The sequence below is a fragment of the Pseudophryne corroboree genome, chromosome 6 (genome assembly GCF_028390025.1).
Source record: "Pseudophryne corroboree isolate aPseCor3 chromosome 6, aPseCor3.hap2, whole genome shotgun sequence".
Taxonomy (NCBI): domain Eukaryota; kingdom Metazoa; phylum Chordata; class Amphibia; order Anura; family Myobatrachidae; genus Pseudophryne; species Pseudophryne corroboree.
This window is the reverse complement of record NC_086449.1, coordinates 464,208,494-464,225,266: the sequence shown is the minus strand read 5'-3', so window position 1 is coordinate 464,225,266 and position 16,773 is coordinate 464,208,494. Positions and strand designations below refer to the sequence as shown.

At 44.4% G+C, this 16,773-nt stretch overlaps 1 protein-coding gene across 1 annotated transcript in view; it reads left to right on the top strand.

Moving 5' to 3' along the window:
• LOC134934596 (ankyrin repeat and SOCS box protein 15-like) overlaps positions 1-10,189 on the top strand; it is a 29,819-nt gene extending 19,630 nt beyond the window's left edge. The window contains exon 4 of the mRNA XM_063929998.1: positions 9,093-10,189. Coding sequence (XP_063786068.1) covers positions 9,093-9,268 — 176 coding nt within the window. The 3' untranslated portion in view covers positions 9,269-10,189. The remainder of the gene's footprint in view (positions 1-9,092) is intronic.
• The last annotated feature ends 6,584 nt before the right edge of the window (positions 10,190-16,773 follow it).

Below are 16,773 nucleotides of genomic sequence, written 5' to 3'. Positions count from 1 at the left end.
TTTTTGAGGATTGATGAGGCACGGTTTTGACAATATATGCTTCCTTTTTGCTTAGTAGTAACTTGTATGCATTGTAAGTTTCTCATTACCATAATAATTTTTTATACATTTGTCTTATTATATGTTTCGTTATGCTTGTATTATATGTTTGCTGCATGTTTGTATAGTCATTTATGCTGTTTCTTTGTGTTGGCAGTTGCAGCAATTGCTGAGAACCCATGTGTCTGGTCAATGTAGAGATATGTATTTGCAATATATTTGATTGAAGATAAGACCCGTTTTTCTTTTCTGGATAAACCTCATATAGTCTGAGGATTGTCCGTAACATAAACTATAACATCTTAACACTTAATTATAATAAATAAAGACACGGAGACTTGAATTTGGCAGAAAATGTTAGCTATTTATTTAAGTGAACCATTAACTGTGAATAATTAAACTAAAGTATGGTGGCCAGAAAAAACGGCTAAACAACCCTATCCCATAGATAACTATCTTATAAAAAAGAACTGACGTAAACCTTCCAACAAACAAATAGGTATCCGCTCAACCTGACTACCCACCCGTGAAGGTGATGAGGCTGCCACCCGTGAAGGCGGTCCAGCAGATGTAAAACTAGTCAGCGAAGGAGAGCGCACCTAAAAATCAACAACCAAACGACCTCCAATCCACTCTTTAATACAACAAATGTTAACTTGCCGTTCTTTCCCGCCACAACCAAACCGTGACAACCCACAGCACGAAAATAGCCAACGCAACAACATAAAGCAAACACCACCAGTAGGGAGGGAGGGTGGGACGACAAAAGCAGAAGAGGCTGACCCAGACCCTTTCTCAGGCTTAAGAACCCATTCCACCTACCCCCAACATTCATTCCTATTGGCTAACAATAAAACTCCCATAATGCCTTACCGTCCTGCCCCCAGACTAGCTGAGGTTTAACCCACTCCTCTCCTATTCTGTCAATTCGTTCTCCTATACATATACAGGTTGAGTATCCCATATCCAAATATTCAGAAAAACTGAATATTCCGAAATACAGACTTTTTTGAGTGAGAGTGAGATAGTGAAACCTTTGTTTTTTGATGGCTCAATGTACACACACTTTGTTTAATACACAAAGTTATTAAAATATTGTATTGAATGACCCTCAGGCTGTGTGTATAAGGTGTATATGTAACATAAATGCATTCTGTGCTTAGATTTAGGTCCCATCACCATGATATCTCATTATGTTAGGCAATTATTCCAAAATACGGAAAAATCCCATATCCAATATACCTCTGGTCCCAAGCATTTTGGATAAGGAAGACTCAACCTGTATACCCTCTATGCTTCCAGTCTTCCCTCGGAAATTATTGTCCTTCACTAGCATATCTAAAATGGGTGCATGGTGTGCGGTGCACACAGGCCTCTGGGTCCAGGTGGTCCCACACTTGTTTAATTACTTACCTTTCCAGAGTTCCACGTTGGTGCTGCATCAGCAGCAGAAATCGCCCAGAAAATGTCATGGTGGCCATTTTCCTGGTGATTTGTTTGTGTGTAGTAGAGATTAGTCACCAGGAACATGACAGGCGCTGATTACCCTTTCCCTTGGATTTGCCTCTGGCTGAGGAACTCAAGGATGTATTTATGCTTTCTACTTCAGTGTTATTTTACTATTGTGTATTGTATTTGTTTTTATGTCTACTTCTAAAGTAAATAATAATAATAATAATAATAATAGTAAAATGTGTATTCTGCAAATTAAACAGATGGTTTAAAACATGGGTGTAAGTTTTATGCCTGGCCTAAATATGACGCATATGCTACCACTTCTAACATGCACGTATCTTGCTATACAGTAGTTGCAGTTTTCCTTTTATAGTAACTGCAAATTGCATCTGTGGCTTGGGACATTTTTACGTTAAACTTTGTATCAGCCCCTGAGTGTACAAGTCATGGGCTGAACATTTATTATATTTCATGATCTTGCTGAAATGACTATGGGGGTGATTCAGACCTGATCGCACACAGGCTTTTTTTTTTTAGCAGTGCTGCGATCAGGTAGTTGCCGCCTACAGGGGGAGGGGGTAGTTGATGTGCAGGGGTGCGAATGCTTGTGCAGAGAGCTGCAAAACAAAAGTTTGTAAAGTCTCTGCACAGCTCAGGATTTACTCAGCCGCTGCGATGATCCGGCCACGAGCTGACATCAGGAATCCTCCCTCCAAACGACTGGGCACGCCTGCGTTTTTTCCAGATACTCCCTAGAAATGGTCAGTTGACACCCACAAATGGCCTCTTCCTGTCAATCATCTTGCGATCGTTTCTTTGTAAAATCCGTTGCTGTCCTGCGATCCCCATTGCCGGCAGCCAATGCGCCTGCGCAATGTGGAGCATACGCATGTGCAGTTTAGACCCGATTGCACCGTTTCAAAAAAAGCTAGTGTGCGATTGGGTCTGAATGACCCCCTATGTTCATGAGCAGATCGTTTGTTGCTTTATCAATGAGCTGTAAGCGGTTTTCTCTATCGTCCTAGTGGATGCTGGGGTTCCTGAAAGGACCATGGGGAATAGCGGCTCCGCAGGAGACAGGGCACAAAAAGTAAAGCTTTTCCAGATCAGGTGGTGTGCACTGGCTCCTCCCCCTATGACCCTCCTCCAGACTCCAGTTAGATTTTTGTGCCCGGCCGAGAAGGGTGCAATTCTAGGTGGCTCTCATAAAGAGCTGCTTAGAGAAAGTTTAGCTTAGGTTTTTTATTTTACAGTGATTCCTGCTGGCAACAGGATCACTGCAACGAGGGACAGAGGGGAGAAGAAGTGAACTCACCTGCGTGCAGGATGGATTGGCTTCTTGGCTACTGGACATCAGCTCCAGAGGGACGATCACAGGTACAGCCTGGATGGTCACCGGAGCCGCGCCGCCGGCCCCCTTGCAGATGCTGAAGTAAGAAGAGGTCCAGAATCGGCGGCTGAAGACTCCTGCAGTCTTCTAAAGGTAGCGCACAGCACTGCAGCTGTGCGCCATTTTCCTCTCAGCACACTTCACACGCAGTCACTGAGGGTGCAGGGCGCTGGGGGGGGGCGCCCTGGGAGGCAAATGAAAACCTATTAAAAGGCTAAAAATACCTCACATATAGCCCCCAGAGGCTATATGGAGATATTTAACCCCTGCCTGGATTCACAAAATAGCGGGAGACGAGCCCGCCGGAAAAGGGGCGGGGCCTATCTCCTCAGCACACGGCGCCATTTCCTCTCACAGCTCCGCTGGTCAGGACGGCTCCCAGGTCTCTCCCCTGCACTGCACTACAGAAACAGGGTAAAACAGAGAGGGGGGGCAAATTTAATGGCAATATTTTGATATATATAAAGCAGCTATAAGGGAGCACTTATTATAAGGCTATCCCTGTCATATATAGCGCTTTTTTGGTGTGTGCTGGCAGACTCTCCCTCTGTCTCCCCAAAGGGCTAGTGGGTCCTGTCTTCGTGTAGAGCATTCCCTGTGTGTCTGCTGTGTGTCGGTACGTGTGTGTCGACATGTATGAGGACGATATTGGTGTGGAGGCGGAGCAATTGCCAAATATGGGGATGTCACCTCCTAGGGGGTCGACACCAGAATGGATGCCTTTATTTGTGGAATTACGGGATAGCGTCAACTCGCTTAAGCAGTCGTTTGACGACATGAGGCGGCCGGACAATCAATTAGTGCCTGTCCAGGCGCCTCAAACACCATCAGGGGCTGTGAAACGCCCTTTGCCTCAGTCGGTCGACACAGACCCAGACACAGGCACTGATTCCAGTGGTGACGGTGACGAATCAACCGTATTTTCCAGTAGGGCCACACGTTATATGATTTTGGCAATGAAGGAGGCGTTACATTTAGCTGATACTACAGGTACCACTAAACAGGGTATTATGTGGGGTGTGAAAAAACTACCTATAGTTTTTCCTGAATCAGAAGAATTAAATGACGTGTGTGATGAAGCGTGGGTTGCCCCTGATAAAAAGCTGATAATTTCAAAGAAATTATTGGCATTATACCCTTTCCCGCCAGAGGTTAGGGAGCGCTGGGAAACACCTCCTAGGGTGGACAAGGCGCTCACACGCTTATCTAAACAAGTGGCGTTACCCTCTCCTGAGACGGCCGTACTTAAAGATCCATCAGATAGGAGGATGGAAAATATCCAAAAAAGTATATACACACATGCAGGTGTTATACTACGACCAGCTATAGCGACTGCCTGGATGTGCAGTGCTGGGGTAGTTTGGTCAGAGTCCCTGATTGAAAATATTGATACCCTGGACAGGGACAATATTTTACTGTCGTTAGAACAAATAAAGGATGCATTTCTTTATATGCGTGATGCACAGAGGGATATCTGCACACTGGCATCACGGGTAAGTGCTATGTCCATTTCGGCCAGAAGAGCTTTATGGACGCGACAGTGGACAGGCGATGCGGATTCAAAACGGCATATGGAAGTTTTGCCGTATAAAGGGGAGGAGTTATTTGGAGTCGGTCTATCAGATTTGGTGGCCACGGCTACAGCCGGGAAATCCACCTTTCTACCTCAAGTCACTCCCCAACAGAAAAAGGCACCGACTTTTCAACCGCAGCCCTTTCGTTCCTTTAAAAATAAGAGAGCAAAGGGCTATTCATATCTGCCACGAGGCAGAGGTCGAGGGAAGAGACAGCAACAGGCAGCTCCTTCCCAGGAACAGAAGCCCTCCCCGGCTTCTACAAAAGCCTCAGCATGACGCTGGGGCTTCTCAAGCGGACTCGGGGACGGTGGGCGGTCGTCTCAAAAATTACAGCGCGCAGTGGGCTCACTCGCAGGTAGATCCCTGGATCCTGCAGATAATATCTCAGGGGTACAGGTTGGAATTAGAGACAGATCCACCTCGCCGTTTCCTGAAGTCTGCTTTACCAACGTCCCCCTCCGAAAGGGAGACGGTTTTGGAAGCCATTCACAAGCTGTACTCTCAGCAGGTGATAGTCAAGGTACCTCTTCTACAACAAGGGAAGGGGTATTATTCCACTCTATTTGTGGTACCGAAGCCGGATGGCTCGGTAAGGCCTATTCTAAATCTGAAGTCCTTGAACCTGTACATAAAGAAGTTCAAGTTCAAGATGGAGTCACTCAGAGCAGTGATAGCGAACCTGGAAGAAGGGGACTTTATGATATCCTTGGACATCAAGGATGCGTATCTCCACGTTCCAATTTACCCCTCACACCAGGGGTACCTCAGGTTCGTTGTACAAAACTGTCACTATCAGTTTCAGACGCTGCCGTTTGGTTTGTCCACGGCACCTCGGGTCTTTACAAAGGTAATGGCCGAGATGATGATTCTTCTTCGAAGAAAAGGCGTATTAATTATCCCATACTTGGACGATCTCCTAATAAGGGCAAGGTCCAGAGATCAGCTAGAGATGGGATTAGCACTATCTCAAGAGGTGCTAAAGCAGCACGGATGGATTCTGAATATTCCAAAATCCCAATTAATGCCGACAACTCGTCTGCTGTTCCTAGGGATGATTCTGGACACAAGAGTCCTGGGAAAAATGGTGGCTTCTTACGAAGAAATTCCATTCGGCAGATTCCATGCAAGAATTTTCCAAAGGGATCTGTTGGACAAATGGTCAGGGTCGCATCTTCAGATGCACCTGCGGATAACCCTGTCTCCAAGGACAAGGGTATCTCTTCTGTGGTGGTTGCAGAGGGCTCATCTATTGGAGGGCCGCAGATTCGGCATACAGGATTGGATCCTGGTGACCACGGACGCCAGCCTGAGAGGCTGGGGAGCAGTCACACAAGGAAGAAACTTCCAGGGAGTGTGGTCGAGCCTGGAAAAGTCTCTTCACATAAACATTCTGGAACTAAGAGCAATCTACAATGCTCTAAGCCAGGCGGAACCTCTGCTTCAAGGAAGACCGGTGTTGATCCAGTCGGACAACATCACGGCAGTCGCCCATGTAAACAGACAGGGCGGCACAAGAAGCAGGAGTGCAATGGCAGAAGCTGCCAGGATCCTTCGCTGGGCGGAGAATCACGTGATAGCACTGTCAGCAGTGTTCATCCCGGGCGTGGACAACTGGGAAGCAGACTTCCTCAGCAGACACGATCTTCACCCGGGAGAGTGGGGACTTCATCCAGAAGTTTTCCACATGCTAATAAACCGTTGGGAAAGACCAATGGTGGACATGATGGCGTCTCGCCTCAACAAAAAACTGGACAGGTATTGCGCCAGGTCAAGAGATCCGCAGGCAATAGCTGTGGACGCGCTGGTAACACCTTGGGTGTACCAGTCGGTGTATGTGTTTCCTCCTCTGCCTCTCATACCAAAGGTATGGAGAATCATACGGCAAAGCGGAGTAAGAACGATACTAGTGGCTCCGGATTGGCCAAGAAGGTCTTGGTACCCGGAACTTCAAGAGATGGTCACGGACGATCCGTGGCCTCTACCTCTGAGAAGGGACCTGCTTCAACAGGGTCCCTGCCTCTTTCAAGACTTACCGCGGCTGCGTTTGACGGCATGGCGGTTGAACGCCAGATCCTAAAAGGAAAAGGCATTCCAGAAGAAGTCATTCCTACCTTGATTAAGGCAAGAAAGGAAGTCACCGCGAAGCATTATCACCGCATTTGGCGGAAATATGTTGCGTGGTGCGAGGATCGGAGTGCTCCGACGGAGGAATTTCAACTGGGTCGTTTCCTACATTTCCTGCAATCAGGATTGTCTATGGGTCTCAAATTGGGATCTATTAAGGTTCAAATTTCGGCCCTGTCAATATTCTTCCAAAAAGAATTGGCCTCAGTCCCTGAGGTCCAGACTTTTGTCAAAGGAGTACTGCATATACAGCCTCCGGTGGTGCCTCCGGTGGCACCGTGGGATCTAAATGTAGTTTTAGATTTCCTCAAATCCCATTGGTTTGAACCTCTAAAAAATGTGGATTTGAAATATCTCACATGGAAAGTGACTATGTTACTGGCCCTGGCTTCCGCCAGGAGAGTATCTGAACTGGCGGCTTTATCTTATAAAAGCCCTTATTTAATTTTCCATTCGGATAGGGCAGAGCTGCGGACGCGTCCGCATTTTCTCCCTAAGGTGGTATCAGCGTTTCACCTGAACCAGCCTATTGTAGTGCCTGCGGCTACAAGCGACTTGGAGGACTCCAAGTTGTTGGACGTTGTCAGAGCTTTAAAAATATACATTTCAAGGACGGCTGGAGTCAGAAAATCTGACTCGCTGTTTATACTGTATGCACCCAACAAGTTGGGTGCGCCTGCTTCTAAGCAGTCGATTGCTCGTTGGATTTGTAACACAATTCAACTTGCACATTCTGTGGCAGGCCTGCCACAGCCTAAATCTGTTAAGGCCCATTCCACAAGGAAGGTGGGCTCATCTTGGGCGGCTGCCCGAGGGGTCTCGGCATTACAACTCTGCCGAGCAGCTACGTGGTCAGGGGAGAACACGTTTGTAAAATTCTACAAATTTGATACCCTGGCAAAAGAGGACCTGGAGTTCTCTCATTCGGTGCTGCAGAGTCATCCGCACTCTCCCGCCCCGTTTGGGAGCTTTGGTATAATCCCCATGGTCCTTTCAGGAACCCCAGCATCCACTAGGACGATAGAGAAAATAAGAATTTACTTACCGATAATTCTATTTCTCGGAGTCCGTAGTGGATGCTGGGCGCCCATCCCAAGTGCGGATTATCTGCAATACTTGTACATAGTTATTGTTAACTAATTCGGGTTATTGTTTAGGGAGCCATCTTTCAGAGGCTCCTCTGTTATCATACTGTTAACTGGGTTTAGATCACAAGTTGTACGGTGTGATTGGTGTGACTGGTATGAGTCTTACCCGGGATTCAAAATCCTCCCTTATTGTGTACGCTCGTCCGGGCACAGTACCTAACTGGAGTCTGGAGGAGGGTCATAGGGGGAGGAGCCAGTGCACACCACCTGATCTGGAAAAGCTTTACTTTTTGTGCCCTGTCTCCTGCGGAGCCGCTATTCCCCATGGTCCTTTCAGGAACCCCAGCATCCACTACGGACTCCGAGAAATAGAATTATCGGTAAGTAAATTCTTATTTTTATTGTGCAATATTGAAATTTGTGTTATTAAGTCGCTTTTGGTTGTCGCTTTATTGGGTTTACTTTTGTGATAAACTGTTCCTATTATATGTGGCAAGCAAATTTATATACAAAATGAATAAGGAAGTTATGTGAAAATTGTAAAGTTGACGGTTCAAATCAAAATAAAAAGTAAATGGATGATTCTACATAACTGGTAGCTTTAATAGTTAGAAATAAATGTGGGAAGTCAGCTTATCTTGTCTTAAAAATATTGGATTTTTACACTATTCCAAATATTGCAAATATTAAACAATTAGGGGGGTATTCAATTGAAGTGGGAAACTGCCTATTTTAGGTCGGAAGGGGTTCCGACCTATTCAATCCTTTCCAACAAGTCGGCAATTCCGACTTATCGGAAAGCATGTGGATCGGCAGATTAGCTGCGGATCCACGTATTTTGTTGGATTCTGCGGCCAAATCCAACAGGTTTTGGCCCCGGTTCTGACAATGTCAATCAGACTTTAAAAAAAGTCGGATTGGCATTGTCGTGAGCAGCCAAATCCTGTCGGATTTTTCCACTCATTCAATACTCAGATGTCGGATCCTTTCCATCGGAAAGGAGCCAACATCTATTGAATACACCCCTTAGTGGCATGACCCTTTCTAGTAAATAGAAATTAGGAAGCCTTGTGTATTTTAGTTCTTTCTGAACTACATCTTGGATGATTTATAACAAGTCAAGAGTCAGCTACTGTATCTCATCTCTACAGCTTTCCCAGTTGAACCATTTTATTTATATATGTTATACAGGATTTGGTTTTCTGTTAATTAAACAGAAAGTTGTTTAAATGAAAGATGATCCAACTATTTCTTATGCTTATCTGATGGTCTTCTGATTATGATAAAATTATGCATTCAGGGCATTATATCGGAACATAGTACATTTTAATTTTAAAAACTGTATTAGAATAATGGAAATACTTTCATTTATTTTTTCAGTTGCATGTTCTTGTATTTAAATGTACTCTCAATTTTTAGGAAATCCTCGTCCACTGAAGCACTTGTGCCGACTGAAACTACGCAAACTTCTTGGGCTGGAGAGATTACAGAGTCTATCTTCAATAAAGAGATTTCCTCTGCCACCTCTTCTTAAATCATTTTTAATGTATAAAGAGTATGATTTATATGGGAGGGGATTACACTTTGATACTTAATACATTGCACTACTTTAAAGCTAAGTAAAGAGTTTCTTATTTAAAAAAAATAATAATAATTGCTTGATAATGCCATGCAAGTATCCTGCTATGTTTCATGATAAGGACTCGGGAATCACAAGCCAACAGTAACAAAACCAGCAGAGAAAAAAAAAAGTAATCTATGTTTTATACTGCATAACATGTTTTTGGTGTTTTTATGTGATTCTTGCGCTGGAGTAATACCGGTAATGTAAATAGTGAATAACATTTAAATGTTTTATTAACTTTATTTATGTTCACAAAAGTAAAGTAGTTTGCCAAAAGCCAAGAAGATAGTAAGTGTATAAGTAGGAAAACAAGACATCAAATGAACAGGTGACAAAGCCCATCTATTTAAAATAAAATAGTAAATGGAGTGTCAAGTGCTTGTGCTTGGAACCGGCAAAGATGCAAGAATAAGATTCTACAAAATATATAAGAATGTGATGTGGGGGCATGAGTACGACTGGGAAGGGGGGGCAGGGAGTGCTGCTGTGGTGAAGAACTGGATGCCCGTGAAATCTGTTTTGTGGAAATTTAGAAAGACTCACATACATAATTGGCTAAGGTACTGCCCTATTTATATAATCCAACTGTAGTGTTTGCAGTGGAATTTGTTTGCAGAAAAGGTGGGTAAAATGACTCTATGCCCACGAGGAAGTGTAGAGAAAATTGTACATGTGCTGAGACTACTGTTGCATGTTTTCTTAATTGTTTAGCATATTGTTAAAAATGTTTTGAGAATTTACACAATGTTTTCCAATATCGCAGGACACATGTCATTGTAGGAACTCTACTGGTTTAATAAATCTTGCTTAATAGTTCACTTTGGCATACCACGCTATTATGTATATTTAAACATGGAAGAAAGGTTTGCTGTTTGCATAATAAATGATGATGACCAGTATTATCATTCTATTGCCTGGACATTATTTTTAATTGAGAAACCAAATTCCAACTTGTTAACTCATGCAAAAACCTGCAGCCTAAGCTAAAGATATCATTGCGTTATTAATCACATATCCAAAGTATTTCTCAGAAATGTCTAACTTTTATATGTTATATGGAGAGATGCGCATGCACTGGATATGCATTGGGCATGAGAATTGGAGTGAGTAAACCTTGCTGAAGCCACCATTGTGCAAGGAATGGTACAGACTTGCTATTGGGACATTACACATAAATATCTATCTATCTATCTATCTGTTAGATTTTGTATATACAGTAAGTGCTTATTAGGATTGTATGCCTCACATTTTATTAGAGTAAAACCTGAAATGATCTCCACTACCACAGTTTTTTTCCTTCACACACACAAGGATGAGCAGCAACTACTGTGGGGGCATCTGAAAACATGCCCTTTCCCTCACTACGACAGCTAAAACAGCACAAGGCAGTTAAAAAGAATCCGGTCAGTATTCCGGCAATTGGAAATCCCAACACTACTTGGAATACCTACGCCGGGATCTCAACATGGATCAAAATCCTGGAGACAGGATCCTCAAGGCCGGGATCCCGAACAAAGGACTACCAGGACTCCAGCCTGGTAAGCAACAGGGGGAGATTAGTTTTAGGATGCGGGGGGAGCATTAGGGTAAGGGGGGTTAGGTTTAGGGCTAGTACACTTAGGTGTCGGGATGCTGAGTGTTGGGATGCTGATGTCAGTATTATGACTGCCGGCATACCAAGCACCGGTATACTAATACCATCCCTGAAGATGCTGCTAATGCAAGCCATAGATAACATTAGTTAACACAAAGGATCTTTGAAAATTATCATGATTTTAACATGATAAATTGCCAGAATATACTATCAGGAGAGCCAAGGGGGTAGGGGTACTAATTACCTGGGCCTGGCCATGTTGGAGCCCTGGGTCAGCTGCTAAGGAGGACATGGTCCCCCCCATACAGTCATCGTCATCCACTTTACAGCGCGCCCTGCTGCCTGTTCACATGGCCCATAGCGACTTCTTCTTCTGAGTCCACATGTCCCCCACTCTGACGTCCCCTCTTCCCTGCTATCTTGGGGGTGCAGCTGCGGCAGAGTGTGTGAGACAGGAGACTGCACCAGCACAGCCAAACTACAGTGCCCAACCTGCATCAAGCTGGGCATCCAGGGCTAGTACCTATGCTCACAGGTATCTAGCATACTGGGGACTCCATACTCAGGGGTGCAGAGAGGAGGGGAGGTAGCAGGTACTAATTACCCAGGTCAGCTGTTAAGGGGGACAATCCATTATTCTACAATCACTTTTTAATATCTATTGGGATATCTATTGCATTAAACCCTTCATCAATAGTGAAACTAATCTGCTGTAAAAATATTGCATTCATTTTTGGAAATATTTTGATGTTGATCAATAAGCCCCAAAAGACAGAAGCTCCCCGCTCCTCCCTCCATCCCCTTCCCAGCTGCTACTTAAGGATGACATGCTAGAGAAGTATCCAGGTCAAACTGAACAGTCTATGTGCAGCTGATTAGACAAACATCGGCAGCTGACCAATCATTGTGAAGACAACTGTCTGGAAGTCTTATATCCCATCTAAAAGCCATATCAATCTATAAATTGTATATAATTAAATACTAAAATGTCAAAACATATTGAAACATCCCTTGTTAAATATGAAAATATTAATAAACACTTTTCACGAACATGTTTACTCTTGGAAATATAATTGTGATCACCTGTAAAAAAAAAATCTGCCAATCGATAGGTTTACCATACTATCCCTTTAAACCGGGACACTCACTAATTTCATAGGATCTGTGACTGGTTGACTTCATGTTTGCATTTCACATGGTTTAGTCAGCCACAGAACCTGTGTAATTTATGAGTGTCCCGGTTTTCAAGGGACAGTATGGTAAGCCTTCAGTACCTACCGTATCTAGTAAATAAAGATACATGTGTTGATTTCCTGAACACAATAAATGACCATGTTCTTTAGAATGTAATTTAAAAGGACAGTGTTCATCAATATATTGTTGAACAAAGGGGGTCATTCTGACCCGTTCGCATGCAGCGGTTCTTCGATGCGGTGCGAACGGGTCAGAAATGCACATGCGCAGTGGATGCATTGAGCATGCGCGTTGCATGTGAACAGTCTAGATTTTATTGCAAAAACAGCTGAGATATTTTATGCACCTCCAAGAAAATCTCCTTTATTGGTGTAAGCATAGATTATTGCTTTGTTAAAATGGGTTCTGCCACTGCATGGATGGTCTGGATAGAAACATTGTACATTGCATTGAACAACTTCATTAAATTATCTGCAAGTTACTGTCTCTTTAGTAGGTTCCAATGTTTGTGTCAGTGACATTGCAGTGATCGTATCAGAAAGGAGCTATAAATTGTTAAATTAGTTTCCAGAAATCTGATACTTTTCTAGAACACTCAGTACCTGTAATACATTATTAAAGCAGTTTAAGTCATTTGAGATGCCTGTGTCCTCAAAATATACAGTAACATGGAAGACAAAACATGATGTTCTAAGCGAGTCTATAAAATAGACATGATGTTCTAATAGCAAAAGACAGTATCTACTTGTGTCAGTCATGAGTACAGAAAATTGTTTCCTATAATGTATTTAATATGAATACAAAATAGATTTAAAATTGTACCTGCAAATTTCCAGTTTTACTTGACACTAAACATACCTTATAAATTACTTTGCTATTGTATTTTCATTTAACTAGGGTTTCCCTATTTTCTAAATAGAAAGCTCTAATGTGCCAAATGTAGTCAGCACTTTTATGAACTTGTTACCATTCTGTTAATCTAAGGGGTCAATTGAAATACCTGCGAAGGGTGCGAGTAGCCATTGCCACAGCACTGAAATGCCAGCAATGGCACCGCATCTCGCACCCCATGCTACCTGCTCTCAGCCTCAATTCGCACAGTTTTGCTTGCAGCCCTATGGTGCTGAGAGCAATTTTGTGCTCATCCAGATTGCCATAAAGTGTGGCTGTTGCTGCACTACCACACACCTGCGAAGATAACGAAAGTACTTTTTCATCCACACCATTGTATGATATACGTTCAAGATCCTGGTTGTTGGTATCCTGGCAGTCGGAATACCGGTGCCGGAATCACTACAGCTATCAGAAAATCGGTGCCAGAATCCCAACCAGGTTAACATCTTGATGCTTGAATCCCAAGGTTAGTAGAGCTGGGGGGGGGGGTTGTTAGGTTTAGGTTCCATCTGGGGAGGCTAAGTAGGGTTAGGCTACAGGGGAGGGGGGTTATGCCTCGGGGATGGGGGGGGTAGAGTTAGGCACCACCGGGGGGGGGGGGGGCACTAAGGAGGTGGGTTAGGGTTAGGTTGAGGAGAGGGGTATTAGGTTTAGGCACTAGGGGGCAGGTTAGGTTTAGGCACTAAGGGGGAGGTTAGGTTTAGGCTGCGGTAAGGCAGTTTTAGGGGGGTAGAATATTTACCTCGCCCATGTCGGGATCGTGACGCTTCGGGATGTCAGCGTCGGTATTATGATCCGCCATCCGCCTGTCACACATACCGATGCCCATTGCATGCTACACAGCTTCACTTTTCTTTTTAAACCCAGATTGTTAAAATAAAATGTTATACATTCCATTGCCTAGGTCTGACTATAAAGCAGAGATATCAGCAGTGTTAGTCTAAGTGACCTGGAGATCTGCACGCTCTGTATGGTTACATATGTTAGATCATAGGCTATTTACACTATACAGAATCGTGGTAGTGGCCATTACACTGGTTCCTCTCTGCATGGAAATACAGTTTTTATATTGATTTTATGTGGAACAGGGCTGATGCAAGTACACGGAAAATGATGGCAACTATGAGACTATGTATGGATAGGGGCAATCTAGTCACAGAAATGCATACAAATATGCATGAGCCCAGTAGCGGATCTTGCCACGGGCAAGCAGGACTTTTGCCCGGGGCGCCGCCTTCCAGAGGGCGCTGGCGCCATCCGGGGGGCGCCGCACCATGACAAGATCCGCTACTGCTGTGCCCTCCGCTGCCCGCTGTGTCCCCCGGCTGTGTCCCCCTGTGAAGGGAACTAGACGCTACGCGTCTAGTTTCCCTTCGTGGAGAGGACCTTTGTTGTGCGGTGCGCGATGACGTCATCGTGCACCGCACAGCAAAGGTCCTCTCCATGAAGGGAACTAGACGCTGCGCGTCTAGTTTCCCTTCGTGGAGAGGACCTTTTGCTGTGCGGTGCGCGATGACGTCATCGCGCACCGCTCAGCATTTAAGCAGCGCTACTACTGTACAGGGGGCGTAACTGACCACGCCCCCTGTATTAAGCCACGCCCCCATTTCCTGCCCGGGGCGCAGAGAGGGCTCGAACCGGCCCTGCATGAGCCCTATACTGATCTTTTCAAGCAGTTTGGTTTCTTAGCCAGTCATCTCTCTAAGGGCCTGATTCAGTATGGATCACTACTGAGGCTGACATAGTGATTCTTACAAATCTGCTCTTGCTAAAAATCACATGTGAAGAGCCGCCCAGAAAGGATAAAAGACGCCCACCGATGCATTAGCAAATCAGCGTATACATTAGCAGATTCGCAATGCATACGCAAAAAATGAGCACCATCGACATTTACGGCTGATCTCAGCATACTTAAATCAATAAGAATACAGTAGCGCTAGGTGCCATGTTTGGGAACACAGCCTTCATAGATAACGTCAGATACGTTTCCCGAAAATGGCCATGACACGCCTGCTTTTTCACAAAAACTCCTCACAAACGGCATGTTACCACCCATAAACTGTCACTACCCACCCGTACTAAGATCTGATCAAAATAATGTTATCCCAATTCTACTTCTGCCACTAGTTACCTGCTATTGTGTTTTTTTTTCCCTCCATTCCTCGCTTCCACCCCACCATGTTTTTCCTGTAATGTAATGTTTACCTCCACTGATTGCACACCTGCCATTGTGCCCTACATGCAGGGTACATCATACTACTACTACTACATAAGCATCAGTTTTCCCATATATGAACTTGGCCCTTGTATGGCTCACCTCCCACAGTGTAACCTTCAAAGTGCGCCCAACATGGCTGCCCCATATGGTACACTTGTGGATGGGATGAAAAATACATAGGCCTAATGGTTTTGATGGAACCCTACTCTGGACTGTCGGACTCTGAAATCACCCCCATTTTGTTTCATCTCATCTAGGGGTGGACTATTCCACCCTGGGTAATCCTACGCTGAGCGCCCAAGATGGCTGCCGCACTTGGTACCTTGTGAGGGTGGAATACACAACCCTTGGAAGTTATTACCCAAAATGCCTACACCAATCCTGCAGTATGCTTTCTGTGTGCTTAAGGTTTTCTTCTATGTCTGTGTGGCTTATCTATTGTTGTATTACTCAAATCCTCTGTATCATGTGCATTGTTTTTGATATCTGTAAAGCGCCTTGAGTCCTGTTGGAGAAAGAGCGCTATATAAATAAAATTATTATTATTATTACTTCCTGTCAATCAAAATGTGTACTCTTTACAATTAGGCTGCGTATACAATGCTATCGCATTTTATGCTTCGCGCATGCGCAGTCTGCCAATAATCTCTCACTGCGGGTAAAACTATGTTGTACTGCAGTTGGGGCAGATTAAACATTTGCATAGAGATTTAGAGCTGGATGACGTGTGTATCCATGCTCAAATCTACATTGCAGTGTAAAATTTATGCTGTTCAGTGCTTGTGGGCACAGTGGGCTATATGTAAAAGCAGCCAATATTTACCCTGCATGCAAAAAAAGAAATATGTTTGCACCCTTTGTACTGCAACACAGGGCCAGATTCAGACCTGATCGCTGCTGTGTGCTTTTGCACAGCGGCCGATTATCAATAGAGTGCGCATGCATATGCACCACAATGCGCATGTGCGTCGCCAAACAACAACAGGTATTGCTGAACAGCAACAGGCTGGTGCGAAAATTTCAATCGCACAGCCATTCGAATGCTGATTGACAGGAAGAGGACGTTTGGGGGTGGTAATTGCTCGTTTTCTGGGAGTGTCAGGGAAAACGCAGGCGTTCCCAAGCATTTTCAAGGAGGGTATGTGATGTCAGCTCCAGTCCCGATTAGCCTGTTCTCATCGCAGTTTAGGAGTAAATCCTGGGTTGTGCACACACTGCACAAATCATTCAATGGTGAGTGAGGTGTGAACGGGTTTGCAGCTGTCCACTGTCTGAAGAAAATTTGTTGCACGGCGTACACATGCGATCGCACACTTGCATGGGCGAATATACACTCCCCTTGTGCGGCAACTATCTGAATGCAGGACAGCAAAATTAGCAGCCGCCCATCCTCCCATACAGTTTGTTCCAGGCACAAAGTTACTTGCTTTTTTGCTTTGCTCCCACCACAGGCTTTGTCCACTATGTGTGGAGACAAAATGAACAGCTGATCTGATTACGAACAGTCGGATTTTATCTCATTATGCTTGAAAATCTAGTTTTCTGGCATTCTTATTCTGAATGATTGTACAGCCTA